The 14795-nt window shown below is 39.2% G+C and overlaps 1 protein-coding gene and 1 long non-coding RNA gene across 2 annotated transcripts in view; both read left to right on the top strand.

The window, feature by feature from the left end:
• Positions 1-13182, top strand: part of LOC135479602 (uncharacterized) — a 48077-nt gene extending 34895 nt beyond the window's left edge. Inside the window, exons 2-3 of the long non-coding RNA XR_010445868.1 lie at positions 8291-8459; positions 12827-13182. This is a non-coding gene — a long non-coding RNA (uncharacterized LOC135479602). The remainder of the gene's footprint in view (positions 1-8290; positions 8460-12826) is intronic.
• Positions 13183-13188: 6 nt separating this feature from the next.
• Positions 13189-14449, top strand: LOC135479389 (uncharacterized; the record flags this gene model as incomplete). Its single annotated transcript, XM_064759214.1, has 1 exon — positions 13189-14449. A coding segment is annotated over one exon (894 nt), but the record flags the coding sequence as incomplete, so codon positions are not given.
• Between the last annotated feature and the right edge of the window lie 346 nt (positions 14450-14795).

The raw sequence follows: 14795 nt of genomic DNA, 5'->3' as shown, positions 1-14795 counted from the left end.
TTCATGCTGGTTGCTTCCACGGTTTACGTGGAAAGGCTCACCAGCAATATGCTTATAGTTGTAGGTTTTCTCAAGGCCCAGCTCGCTTTCCTTCTGCTGTAATACTGTCGTATAAGTGAAATATTCTTGAGTACCGCATGAAACACCAACGAAAAAAATCAGTGATACATAAATTCGGCTGTAGTCGTATCAAGTCAGTGTAAGCTACATGATTAGTTATAACATTAACACCTTTTATAAATGAATGGAATATTAATCATCTAAGTATCAAAATTAATACTTTTAGGTGTTTCCTACGTGATACTTAAAAGTGGTGTCCTGGTGGTTAAGGTGCTACATTGTAGCAAAGCAGAATGACATCGGAGCCTCCCATCACTACAATCGCTGGGAGTTCTAGTCCGACTTAAGCTGGCTTCCTCTCCGATCTTATCTGGGAAGGTCTGGCACCAACCTGCGGATAGTCATGGGTTTCCCCTGGGCTCTGTTTGGTTGTCCGTGGTATAAGGGAAATATTCCAGAGTACGGCGTAAAACACCAATTAAATAAATAACTAAATATTATCAGTGTTCAAACAGTCACGAAATCTAACATTTTGTATCATATTGTATATTAACGGGAAAGACGTAATCGTTCGTTATTTTTGAATCATAATCTGATCGGTTAGGGTCTGTAACGCTCGTCATTTTCAAACTGTATCTAATACCGCTTAACCTGGGGCTAGGGGCCGTAAAGGTAGCCATGCTAATTACATCAGCATGATGCATTTATGAAGAGTTGCAATTAAAGCGCGACTGAGATACTTTTTTAGCTGTTATTTGACATGGAACTCATTCACGGACTACGAATTTGAACTTTGATATGGAATTCATGCCTGGAATATTCATTGTCTGCCCGGCATCATTGAGAACTGATGACTGCTGCTCTCTTGTGTGTTACCAGCTTTTTTTTTATTTGTATAATTTCTTACATACCTTTGTCTTCGGGAGTTAGTGTTAAACGTTATTGTGGAAATGGATCTTGCGATTATCGACTTGGAACGCCCTTTACGGACTACGAATGGTATAGGAATGTCGGACTTGACGCTTATACTTTAACACGAACATAATGTTGACATTTTATTTGCGTTTTAATCCTCATTCCTGCTGTGAATTATTTGACTGCAGCTTGGCCTTGGCACGTTTGTCAGATTCCTAGTTGAGGCTGATAGTTTTCTTCTGGATTCGCACATCTGCTAATCCACAGAAAATGTTTAAACCACTTTACAGTATATAAATAAGACGTAAATAATAAAACCAGAGTAACACAAACAATGTAATAGTTGACGAATACTCAAATCCGACATCTTGTCAGTTTACTTCAGTTAGGGTTTTATGTTAAGTCTAAATAACAAATTAATAGCCAATTTCACTAACCCAAGCACCAAGGCTTAAGCAGAATTATGTAAAAAGGTGAAGTTGTGTTACGGAAAATTTAATAGAGGACATAGATTCCTCTGTGAAGATGAAAACGCCCCAAATGATAGGTAACATCAGCTTTCAGGACCAATCGCATATATAAAGAATCGATTTAGGTACAGCTCAATCGCATTGGAATTGTCTGGGTTCCAGTTTACTACGCTAACAAATCATTCCAAACTCCCAAGGTTGTCCGTTATAGGACTGCCGTTGTTTCTGCTGAATTTAATCCCACAATCGGATGAACAAAGTCGCAGCTAGTTGTGTCGCTAAAGCGAAACTCACGCAATTCTAAAGTATGCGATCTGTTTTTATCCATGGCGGAAATAGGTTAATATTCAAGTCAGGACGTATGGACAATAATAGCATCATTGTTTCAGATTAATTTCACCTAGTCTAGAACTATCAGACATATTGAAAGAAAAATATGTCATGCCTGAAGCTGTGGAAAGTGGAATTAGACAGGATTATAGTACTGATCTGTAATGGGTACAACGGTTTTTACCTCGTACTTTCACCCAGTAGCCAAGTACGGGCTTTCAACATGAGGCGTTGGGATCGGGTGGGTTGATGACCGTCAACATTATGGGATGGGAGAATGGATGAAGTAGCGTGCCGTAGGGCTATCTTATTGCTAGACACTCTCTCTTTCGCCTCACAGACTGAATATTTTAAACATTTTGAGATGTACTAGAAAGGACATGATGATCATAAGGATGTTTCTGTGTAGCCAGTGGTAAACGTGGACTTGATCCAGATTTTGCATATTCCTGGTTAAGATTATGAAGGAAAATTGAATGCAGGTATTGATGGCCATATATCTACAAACTTCCGTTCACTTATAAAACCATATGCATAGTTCAGTGTGATGCTAGTGAACACTTAATGATAATCAGTTTGCTAAATAGCTTGTGATTCAGTTGGTGTATATTCTTTTTAAACACATAATAGGCTAAATTGACAATTAAAAACCAGGAAAAAGCAGTTACAAACTGGTTATGTGGTTAATAGTCAAACGAACGTTTTCGATATGAAAATGTTTAATTTATAAACACAAAATACGGAAGATATGAGGATATGATTCTGACATTGTACAAAATTACAATGTTATTGTTTTATTACTTATCTTTGTGGACGTTTGGTGCTGTGTTATAATGCTAATACACTGACGCCGACCGACTAATATAGAATATTAAGCAAATTTTGCGTAATGTAGCATTTGCTACGAGTAGCTGTATATAAATCTGTCAATCTGTCTGTCCGTCTCTGAGTCATTCGCGACTGGAAAACAACATTTGTTTTCATTGGATTGGATACATATTCATATATTAACGCTGTAAAGAAGAATTTGTCACTTGAATTTCTGACTTTTATAAAGCTGGACTAGATCATGGGCAGCGAAAACTGGAAACTCCAGTGAAGCAGCTACTTTGATCAGGTACCTGACAGACCTCCTAATTTGATGCCGGTTTGAAACCGGCCAAAACACGATTCGAACGTGTCATCGCATGGGTGAGGAACCGATCACTTTTGATGAAAAAATTGCTTTATTGGAATAATGCCTGGTAGCTATCCAAGCCTAGAGAATCATGTCATGTAAAAATAAAGTTCGTGTTTATTACAAAGTATCTATTTATTAAGAAATACACGATTTACCCTATCACACCATATAAAGCACGTTTGTCGAACTTCTCCGTCAACAATCAATATTTACGATAACACTTCACGGCTAGGCGTCGTTTATTTCTATTCTAACATAAGAATGCTCCACATTTTGAGGACCTTACGCTAGGAAAAAAAGGCTCTGAAACATATGCGCCACCATGATCAAGATACTCCAGTCGGGATTATTTTGGGCGATGTAAAAGTCTACAGCATAGAGAGTAAAATCAAAACAGCGAAGACAGTGTGATAGTTGACTGGTGACACACAACGGATGAAATCCGGCCTCTTGTCGGCTTATCTCAGTTAGGGTTTTATTCTAACATGTTCAACCAAAACATTCAAACTCAGACAGAGAGAGAGTCAATCTTAAACTGTACGAGGTCTTGCCTTTTCACTCTGTAAGTTTCCATTCAAAATGTGCTATTTCTTTTTCAGTTCATTAATTCATTTGTAACATAAGTATCAAAAATACAAATGTCCAGTTAGAACAATCATTCATAATTCCCATTCATTGTAACGTTCCGATGATGATGATATCTCACTGTGAAGTATTTGTGGTAAACGTGTATCTATGTCATGATGACAACTATTGCCCGATACATTCGCTTTGTGCCTAGAAAATACCAAGCTAATGCTTAATTTATGGAGGTTATATGCACATCATGTTTATCCTTTTGAATTTGCCAAACGCGGAAGAGTCTTCGAAAGCGTACAGTTCCTTCAGTTCCGGTCTAATATAATACTTGGAACTTTTTATATTAAACTATCGATTTTTCCTGTCTTTATCTATCTGGACGACAAGACACCAAGTTCATTAAAATTCGTCTTTTTTACGATGAAGTCACAATGCTGTTTACTACAGAGCAGTTAGATTTATTTATTTCTCTCATTGTTGTTAACTGCCATACTCTTTAATTTTTTTTTGGTGCCAGAGACTGACATTTAATAGGTTGAGAAAACCAGGGTGAATCCCCATCCTTTAGCAAATCTTTGCCATCTGTAAAGGTACAGGTACATATAGACACAACATAATGGTAGAAGACAAATGGTTTTTACAGAGCGTTTATTGACAGAGAACATCCATTATACCTGACAGTTGATATACAAATGTGTGTTTGGGCGCCTACACTCTGACATGTTTGCCAAATAGATGCCAACCTTTAGTTGTATATAAAGTACGATTTGTCAAACATATGGCGTCCTCGTGGTGTAATCATCGTACTGTTGATTTCTCAGTGTCTGGAAAGTTTACGATATTGTGACGACTTGCGTCAAAATAATCTGCCTTACAAGTTAACATTATCGGATAAAAACCTCTTTTTTCTGTCCGAACACAAGGCCGTTGCTTGATTCTATCCCGTACACAATGATATTAAGTTCTCGTTCTGATGTAGCAAGTGGGATACGTTATTAATCTACTGGCCATCTATACGTACATTGTAGCTTGTTAATGGCAGTTACTGTCCGCGTCCCGATCTATTTCTGCGGGTGTAATCGTAACATGGGTATTTTATTTGACATTAAATTTGTCTAGCTCAGAACCAAAGACTCTTTGGTACTTTACTCCAGGCTTAAGAGATACTAAGCGGACATTTTAATGATAATAAAGAAATCCCATAGGTCATAGCTAACCCTCCAGTTCAAAAGGATTTACCACAAGAAACGCTAATACTAATACATGTCACTGAAGAATTCTCCAAAACAAAATCCACTAGCCTCCCACCATCTCTATGACTTGTAAGTCTGTACGCCACACCGACAGTATGTTGCCAAGTGTAGGTGGTTTTATCACAGGCAGACCGCCTTGCACCATCCATAACAGTGACCGCATTTTATAACTGAAAAATTCTAAAGTATAACGAAAAGAATCATTAAATAACTCAAACACTAACATCATTATTGTGCTGATTTTTTCAGGAATACCCCGCTACTGGATGTACACGTACATCTAGATTGCCCAATGCGCTAGATTGAACCACTCCTCTCCCACCCCCCCCCCCCCCCCCCCCCCCACCCCTTACATCTACAGATATCACTATGATTTTCAGTAACTGACGTGATGGTAATTATCAGCAAGCCTCGATTCCACCGACCACTTAAAATAACACATTTAAATAGTTATCCTCATTTATTATTATTGCTAGGCCCCAGCGGTAACCTAACCAAATGCGATATCCAGGCAGACCACGACTATTGCCAGAACTCGCCAAATCCTGCTCAGACGGCTGACAGAGTAAGTCTGTGCCAAATTTACTTCATTGCCACCCTGAGACATATGTATGCAAGCGAATCGCAGCAAGACTACCTAGGAAACATAAGCAACTTGATTGTAATCTTAATCTAAGCGTCATATCCAAGATTTGTTTAAATACTTTTTACATTTATTTAATAGGTGTTCTGCGCCATACTTTAGAACATTTCATTTATATGACGGCGATCACTATTTAGGGTAAATCCACATTCGCATGCAGCTGGGACAGGACAAATTGCAAAATCAGAAAGTCAATTACCTCGGATTTAGTACAAACATTAACATCAAACACACATGTAATGTAAAGATTTGCATAAAAAGGAAACCGAGCCTTAGCAGAAAAAGTTAAAAGTCTCAAACTGATGTGAAGCACAGGTCGATATTCCAGGCACGCCATTCAGAAAGCCCACCATAAGGCGTAAAAAGCTTTTAAATCATCCCATTAAGATAATATTTTTTCATATTGGACCAGACGTGTAAAGTCAGAAACAGGTGCACTTTTTTGAATGTCCACACATTCTAGCTCACAAATATTTGACGACCTGTGTGTACTCTGTACAATATAGAGCCGTGCATTCCGTATGTGTTTTTTTCCGTGAGTGGGTGAGTGGGTAAGTGTTGGGATGCGTGGTTGACCCATTTTTGGTCCTGATGGGAAGCGTTAGTATAAAAACACTTACAGGAAATAGAGAGGAACGTTTTCGTGGTCCTTTTTGCAAAGAGGTGGTTTTCACTATGCTGTGGTTTCGTGTTTTTCACTACGTTTTCGAAATGATGGCAAACTCAGTTCCTAAGTTTATATCTTTGTACACCTCAAAATGCGCGTGTATGTATGCTTGGGGTCTCACGCCGTGCTTAACAACTCTTCAATCATATGACAGCGAGGAGTCATGAGGTGTGTGTACATATATTGTGATATCTTGTCGCAGGACGAGTCCATGTCGCCAACGGGCTGCCTCTACTGAAGCATAATGCCTTATTTATATACACCTAGTCAAGTTATACTGAGACCGGGCGAAGCAGTCATGTTGCTTTACTCTAACTTCTCGGTGCTGAGCGCCAAGCGAATCAGCAGCAAGTTTTATTTTTAAAGTCTGTGGTATGACCCGATCAGGGTTTGGTGCCGGGCTCTCCCCCGGCTCCGAAATGTGTTTTAGGACAGGCACTTAAAGACGCAATACCAACCAATCTCATGTTTGAAAAGGTCATTAAACCGTTCCATAAACCGCATTCATTGAAATAAGTAAATATATTTGTATCGAGATATGAAGGATATTTCACTTATACGACGGCGACCAGGCAGTATGGCGGGAGGAAACCGGGCAGAGACCGAGGGAAACCCACGACCACCCGCAGATTGCTGGGAGACCTTGGGAGACCACGTACGGCCGTTGAGGAAGCTAGTTTGCCTGGATGTTTATAATTTAATACATACTAAACTTGCAGTGAATTGGTCTAACGCCTTGTAGTGATGTAGTAGAATTTCAATGCTGAACTCGGATTACATCGTCATTATGTAGCTGTAACAGAAAATCGCGTGCCTTTCGACACAGCAACAATACGACACACATGGAAGTTTGAATTGTCTTTCATGAAGATATTACTGTCACATATTTGTAGCGCAACTAATCTATGGGTCGAAACAGACCTTCGTATACCAGCTGTCAACCAATAGGACGTTTCAGGTCAATAATCGCAAGACCAATTTCCAAAATGACGAATAATACAAACCGCGAAAGAACTAAGAAAGTACATAAAATACGAAAACAGAACGGGATCATTAAGAGAGATTACTTAATATTATACCTCATGCAACTTTCTCATCAATAAAATCAGGAGTTTCAGTATTTCGGGACGTTACACCCAGAGACGTCGTCCATGCTCCACTACAATATGTTGTCACATGTAGGATAATCGTGTATCAATCAGTGCTATAAAAGGACTTTGGCATGTTGTAATTGTAATTATATTGTAATTGGCCGGCTCTTGAGAGTCTCAAGCCGACAAGGCTTTGGATTACGACCGGCTTTAAACTATGGGTATTCTATATAATGATAATACAAGGACATTCATCAGTGATCGACTTTGTCTAATTCATTGAGTATCTAGGCCATACATCTCCCACTCATGCTCGCACTCATTATTGCACAGATTGGATAGCAAACTTTTCACTTTCGTTTCAAAAAGCTTTTCTGGACATTTGTGGTGGAAAATCCATAACTACTTCTGTGTTTACCAAAAAAACATGTGGCTCAAATTTACTGCCTTTCGGTAAATACGATACTCCTGTCTGACTATTGATATAGAGTTTCAATGATTCTTAAAAACTTAATGCAATCCGCTTTTTGAACTGTAACCTGACCACAAACGACACGGATGTGAATGTAATCATTTGGGACGTTCTAAGATATAAGCGAACATTCTAGACGGTTTCCGCTCATCCATTTTTGATCAGAACTCAAGAGTATTCAACGTGAAACCCACCGTTAACTCGGTAAAAAAGCTGCAGAGAGTTGAAACTATCGGAACCAGTCACAGACAGTTGAATTTTAAATGTACATTAATGTTTCATATTGCCATCGGATTGAACTAGTTGACATTTCAGACATTTGGGAACATGCACATTTGTTACATAATCTGACTGAGCACTTAACACTGTCTTGTGAATTAATCGTATCTCCGATGAATAGAACATACCATTGCCATCTGTTGGGGATATACTTGTTCCATTTATAGCGTGCATTTTGCCAGCAAAGCTGCGCATACGAGACTTCACCAAGCCAGCCTCCTTGATGACTTCGTAGCTGTAAAGAGTGGAGTTTTCATATCGTGCAAACAAGATCAATAAGCCCGCACCGATATGAACTGTTAAAGCTTCTGCATCATGCTGATTAGTCTGGTGCGTCTCTTATCTCAACAGGGAGAATTAGACGACTTCTTAAATCCCGGTCTGCTATAGCGCCGTCGAACGTGGAAGCCCTGGGGTTGGATAGGCTGAGAGGGATGGTAGATGAACAGGAAGTTCTTGACATGCCAGATGAAATCGGTGAACATAGGAATAACCGTTCAGACAGTGTGCGTTAATCGTGGTAAGTCTTGTAAGCGTTGCACTAAGTTACTCAACGAAAAAAAAAACAGCTAAGTTTCTGTACTATGGCTTTTTTAATATTATACGGTTTGCAACTGGGAGATTAAAAAAGTTGATCACTGACACAAGAATTGTTTCTGCGTACAAATTCTGCCTTTATTACCGTTCAAATTTGCCCAGTTTTCTTCATAAGAATAAATTACAAAACAATTTTTTACCGGTAAACTTGAACAAAGTCACGGGTAGAATTCTCAATAAACCTTGTGTCAACGTCGTTACAGTATAATTAAAGAGTGCATTATGTAAGTAAAGACTATTTCTTATAGAGTCGCGTATATGTGGTCGTCTGTAAAATCAGTCATACACGCTACCAAAATGGCCTTTTGTCAGTGACACGTATCAACATAAGTTCTACACATTCATATGTTTGAAGTTCACATTATTGCAGGGAAATTGAAGTTAGAACACTATTTTCTAATTCATAATGTTAAATTTCATAAGCTCGTATTCGACAACAAGAGACCATTGCCTGGGGTGACGTCATAATTATTCAACGTGTTTTAACGGAGGATGACACCAGTTACCTAAACTGCTATCGATTTTGCTGTAAACTCTTTTTCTGACACTGTCGTATTTAAATTGTTTACACGTATTAGTATAATTTAACCTTAATAAATTAAAATTATTTGACCTCTTGTAGTATATTATCTCACGGCAATATGCTTCTAAAGCTGGATGTTAGGAAACTTGTTATAGGAAACAATGTAGTCTATTCGCTGAGAGTATAGTGTAGGCTGTGTTACTACGCGGAGTTTCTTCTAACCACAATGTTGATTCACCTGTTGTAAAACAAATTACTCTCCACGACTATTCCCCAACATGCCACTGCTTTTGTTTTTTTGTTAATTATGTAGTCATACGAGGCAATGAGTTCTTGGCGTCGAAGGTGAGCTTATGCAGTTTAACCATATGAATTAGAAAAAGTGTTCAAATTTGATTTTCTTTGCAAAAATGTGGCAATTTTGCTAGTGAGAGTGACTGACTTTACAGAGACTAGAACGCGTACGGGCCCTGTGAATTGTAAGTCAGTTCACACCAAGTTACTTACGAGGTTAGTATGACTCCCTTTTGTTATAACGAGCAACACTGTCATCATCTATCTCATTATTTCCTGTGTAACGACACAGAAAATATTTCTTCAATTGTTTTATAATTTATTAATTTAATTGTTTGTTTTATTTATTACCTTTTTATTTATTTTCACTATTATTGATTGAGAAAGCATATTCTATGCGATACTACAGCATTTACTTCTCAAAATGGCCCATTGGCTTTCTTACCCACATACTGGACTTTTAATAAAACAAAATGCATATCGACGTGCAATAATGCGTGAATAAGTATCTATAAAATAACACCCAGAACTTACAGAGGACTTACTGTAGCTAAAACGAATCCCCTCTCACATTTTTTTTTAGCCACCATAATGAATGTTTATAATTAAATTCAATTTGTCGGATCTGTTATGAAAAGTATGAAGGCATGTCTCATCTCGGTCTTCAGCCATAAAGGCACTTCTAGTTGACAAATGTAAGGGATGATGGCTGAGTTGAAAAACATCCTGGTATTTTACACAGTACACATAATGGCAATCCGCTGAACATCTTCCGCAGTAACATTCTCGCTCCAGTTCGCTTCGTGATACCGTGAAGACATGCGAGAATTCAGAAAAAAACTCCTGTAATTTGCAAGAAATGAGCTCAATTTAGGTTAGGCTTAATGCACTCTAAATACCAGAAGCTCGATAAACCCGCAATTTTACGCAGGTCATTTGCATCACAAAATATTTAAGATTGCTGAATTTCGGCAGGCTATGTTTTATGCATCCAAACTTTGGACTAGTGTGTTACCCGTACATGAAAGCGAACTTAGCTAACATAGCGTGTTCCCCTGCCAGAGGTGTCTATTTTCGCAACATGTTACATTTCAGGCAACCTATTGAAAAGATATTATACGGTATGCTCTGGAAAGTCGAAACTATTGGACTAGATACACACTAATATCTCTTCCTATTAATGTCTTGGAGCTGGCCTGAAGTCACTGTTACATGAAAGATCTTTTTCATCTCCTCCGAGAATTAGCAGACTTTGCAAAATGGGAGACTCTGTGATATGATGGGCTACGCACACAGATCTGATTCGCACACTCTAAGATACGTGTTTCCTTTATAAACACATCCTGTATTTACTACATAACCGATATTATACGTTAGCTATAGTGAACACTTTCACATGTTTTTTTTTTACTTTTTACACCTAATAACACAAAGTCATTTTACTGGACTATTTGTATTGATTGAAAATGTCCTCCTCATTATTTTGTAAACATTTCCATATGTTTACTACAATAAACGCATGTCTGTAATCGCTAAACATACTCATTACGTGTATGAATTAACAGCAAAGACGTGTTTATTAAGCGTGTCTGGAATGCGTTAATAAACGCGTTGTTCTGTAACGTGACAGTGCGTGTATAACTACCTTGATGTTTTTAATAAGCACACACCCACATGTACTGACGTAGTACTGGAAAGAACAAAAAATGCCATGCCTTTGGAGCGCATTATTAAAGGCGGGAAGGAGTTTGGCGTATTTCCTTATTTATGGATTATAAGAAAGACAGTGGTGTCTGACTGGCATTCATGGTGGCCTTTCTTTAATCAAAAAGCTTGTGATTCTGAAGTTTAGAAAAGAAGGCCGAAATCACTCAAAAAAAAAAACGTTTTATCAACAACGAAGCAAAAGTGATTTCCCAAGAGCAATAATACATCAAAAACAACTACCCACGGTTCAGAGCGCATTTACCGATATTTGCTGTATTGTGAAAGACGCAAGGCGTGCCTACGGTTGTTAAAAACAAGAGTAACCTAAAGTTGTATGCATCTTTGTCATTTCATTGTTTACGTATCGAGCAATAACATGTGGGACATTTACTTTTATGATTTTAAATATAAATGTCTACAGCATGTAGAGTAATACTATTGCAGCATCTAGTGTGTCATAGGTGCCAAATGGTCATACGTAACCCATGAGACTCGGTCTCTTACCACTTTAAGTCATCTAGAGTTTTATTTCAACTGAGCAAGTAAATGTCTAAATGGCAGCAACTGATTTTAAACTCTACAGCATGGACGCTAAAACCTTATCAGCCACGACAGTGTGATACTTGGCACACGTAACCGTTGAAATCAGGCCTCTTTTCAGTTTAACTCGTGGTGCTAAGGGGCGCGAAATTTGCTACTATTCATAACTCTTTTATATGAACATTTAAGTATATTGACAAAAGGCCATGTTTCACTGGTTACGTGTGACCATTGACCTATTTCCACACTGTCGTCGATGTACAATTTTGTTCTCTATGCTGCAAGTCTTTAATGCTTTGGTAGTGTGTCATTTTGACCTTTGTGGCCGTTTCATCACTAATTGTATCGGTGTTCAATAAAGGGGACGCTAGATTGTTCATCAAGTTGCTTGAATTTCTCATTAATAACATCTTTGTTAAATAGTGTAGATGTTCCGACGGGCTTCTGCAGCCGAGTCGTGATCCGTCTAGTGATGAGGCCCTCTACAATATAGTCTCTCTAAGTCGAGCATATGCTGGCTTCCTATCAGAATGTATGTGGGAAGATCTTCTAGCAAAGCTGCGGATGGTCTTAGCTTTCCTCTGGGCTCAATACGGTTTCCTCCCACGATACTGCTGGCTTAAGTTGTAATCTTGAGTTCGGCGTAAAATTCATCTGAAATGAGTGATCAAATAAACTTCACCCTAACACCTCTACACCAGACTTGACGGCAGGATACTCCTCTCGAACAAAACTCAAAGCATTGTTAAGAGGGGGTGGGATTACACGTAGAGGCGAACATTTAAATAATTAGCGCATGTGCGTTAGTGTGCACAAATTGCTTATTATCACGCAACAAATCAAAAAAAAATCGAATCAGATTTTCACCTTTCTAGTGATAATGGGCCTGCTGCACTGTAAGTCTAATTGTGACCGTACTCATTACTAGTTTTACACCCTTACATGACATATATTTGCAAGCCCAAACGACAATTCAAAAGTCTATCTCTCGGTTCCTCACACTGTTTGTTGTTAACTGTATTGTTGGTGATAGTTTGGATGCGCATGTGTGATGTATATGGCAGGACAGCACGGTTATATAACACGCATGTCATGGCAGAACGTGATAACTGGTAACCGCAATCGTCTCTCTAATTATCTAAGTTAGTGACGCATTTCGCATGTTATTCAACATAATATACCAATATTCTAAATCTTGTTGACATTTATATAAATTTCTGTTTTAGGCGGAGAGACACATTTAGCCCGCTGATGACCGCGACACGCACCACGTAGGATTTCTATTATATCGCTACGTCGCGAAGGACTTCTTCGGGGCTCACTTCTTCAGCTGGTGAAGATTTCTGTCGCTTTCCAGTGGAATCCAGTCACCGTTAGCATCGAAATGGAAGGCACAGCGAACGACACGTGGGACAAATATGACAACTACAGCGATGAGTTTCACAGCGCCGACTATCAAATGTACCACCTGACAACCACGATTGATCTATACTCACTTCCTGTCATTTTGGCCTTTGGAGTTCCGGCGAATATCGTTGCGGTGTTAGTCTTTTCCATCAAGTCTTTCCGACAAGCTTCCTGTGGCCTCTATCTCATCGGAAAGTCCATCTCCGATACGGTGTTTTTACTATGTACTTTCGTTGTCTGGCTGGAGAGGGTGGAAGTGACTCTGCTCCACACACAAGGCGTCTGCCAGATCGTTCTGTATCTGACTTACATCAGCGCCTTCGTTTCCGTCTGGTTTGTTGTCGCCTTGACCACGGAGAACCTGGTTAGGATTCGTTACCCGTTCAAAGTGGGCAAGTACTGTACAATTCGCGGGGCAAAGTGGTGCATAACCAGCATGGTGGTGACCGCCTTCGTTCTATACTGTCCGGTTCTCTGGCTAAATCACGTCGAACTGATGGAAGATTACCCCCTGTGTCAGATGAATCAAGAGATGCATATGATTAACTCCATCTACACCTACCTAGACACGGTCGTCACTCTTATCCTGCCTTCGGTCACCATTCTCGTCCTGTTGTTCTTGTCTTTCGAGGCCGTGTGGATGTCGAAAGCCCGAAACAAGCGGATGTACAACGGCCTTCGTGTTTCCGTCAGCGTTGTGATGCAGCAACAAATCACTCGGATGTTATCAGCTGTTTCCGTTTCCTTCATCATCATGGCGCTTCCTAGTCACATCGCGAGAGTGTCCCTGCTCGTGATGATATGGCTTGAGGTACAAGTGTACGGGGACATCACACCTGAGCAGTATCTGACTCAGCATTTACTGCAGCTGTTGTATTACTTGACGTTCTCCGTCAGCATTATCACATATGCGACATTTTCCCAGAGTTTCAGAAGGACATTATGCGTATGCCTTAACCCGTTGAAAACAAAGGGTAAAGAGCCTCCACAAGAAGTCACGAGTAACTCCTACGTAACCGACGCGAATTCAGCGAAAACACAAATGAAATTGTTACCGAAGGGACAGGCAGTGTAACTGTAAACTTTTGTTCTTATTTCACTTCATTCAAGAACGCTATGTTGAAAAACACACATACTTGCAATTTACCAACAATCGTTCTCTCTAATTTATTGTTCATATTACATGTAACGTTTAAATGGACATTTATAAAATTTCTGTGTAATTATTTCAGAATTCAGAATTGCTTTGTTAAGTATGGAGACTAACAGGTAGAGAACATGGTGATAAAAACATTGGCAGAGAGGCTGGTTAATCGAAAACAGGTGATACAGGGTGATGTGTGCGAACGTTCGAGGAATTATACAGACTACCAACATGTCCAGTTCCATAGGGTAATGTAGTGTTAAATGTAATTTATATCTGGAAATAAATATATATTTATATCGATACCGCATTACTTTTAACCCAGTGTTTCTTTCGGCGCAATGCCTACATAGGTTCTGCAGTCGACAAACCATTTGTATTTTTTACCTATGCTGTTTAGGACCTGAGTTTTAAATTTTAGTAATGTAGAGGCTTGTTTGTCATCGGCGTAACAACATAAACAAGTGATTATTCACGGCCCTTGTCTTACATATGCGACAGGCAACCCAGCTAAGGTTTGAACCAAGGACTACGGGAGCATATCCCAGCTGCGCATTTACCAAGAGTCCTGTTCACCAGTAGGAAGACTGCCAATACATTTAACTTTGTTAATACATTTTACCCTGTTACATGTATAAACTCAG

This window comes from Liolophura sinensis, chromosome 12 (assembly GCF_032854445.1).
Source record: "Liolophura sinensis isolate JHLJ2023 chromosome 12, CUHK_Ljap_v2, whole genome shotgun sequence".
NCBI classification, from domain to species: Eukaryota; Metazoa; Mollusca; class Polyplacophora; order Chitonida; family Chitonidae; genus Liolophura; species Liolophura sinensis.
This window is presented reverse-complemented; position numbering and strand designations above follow the sequence as displayed.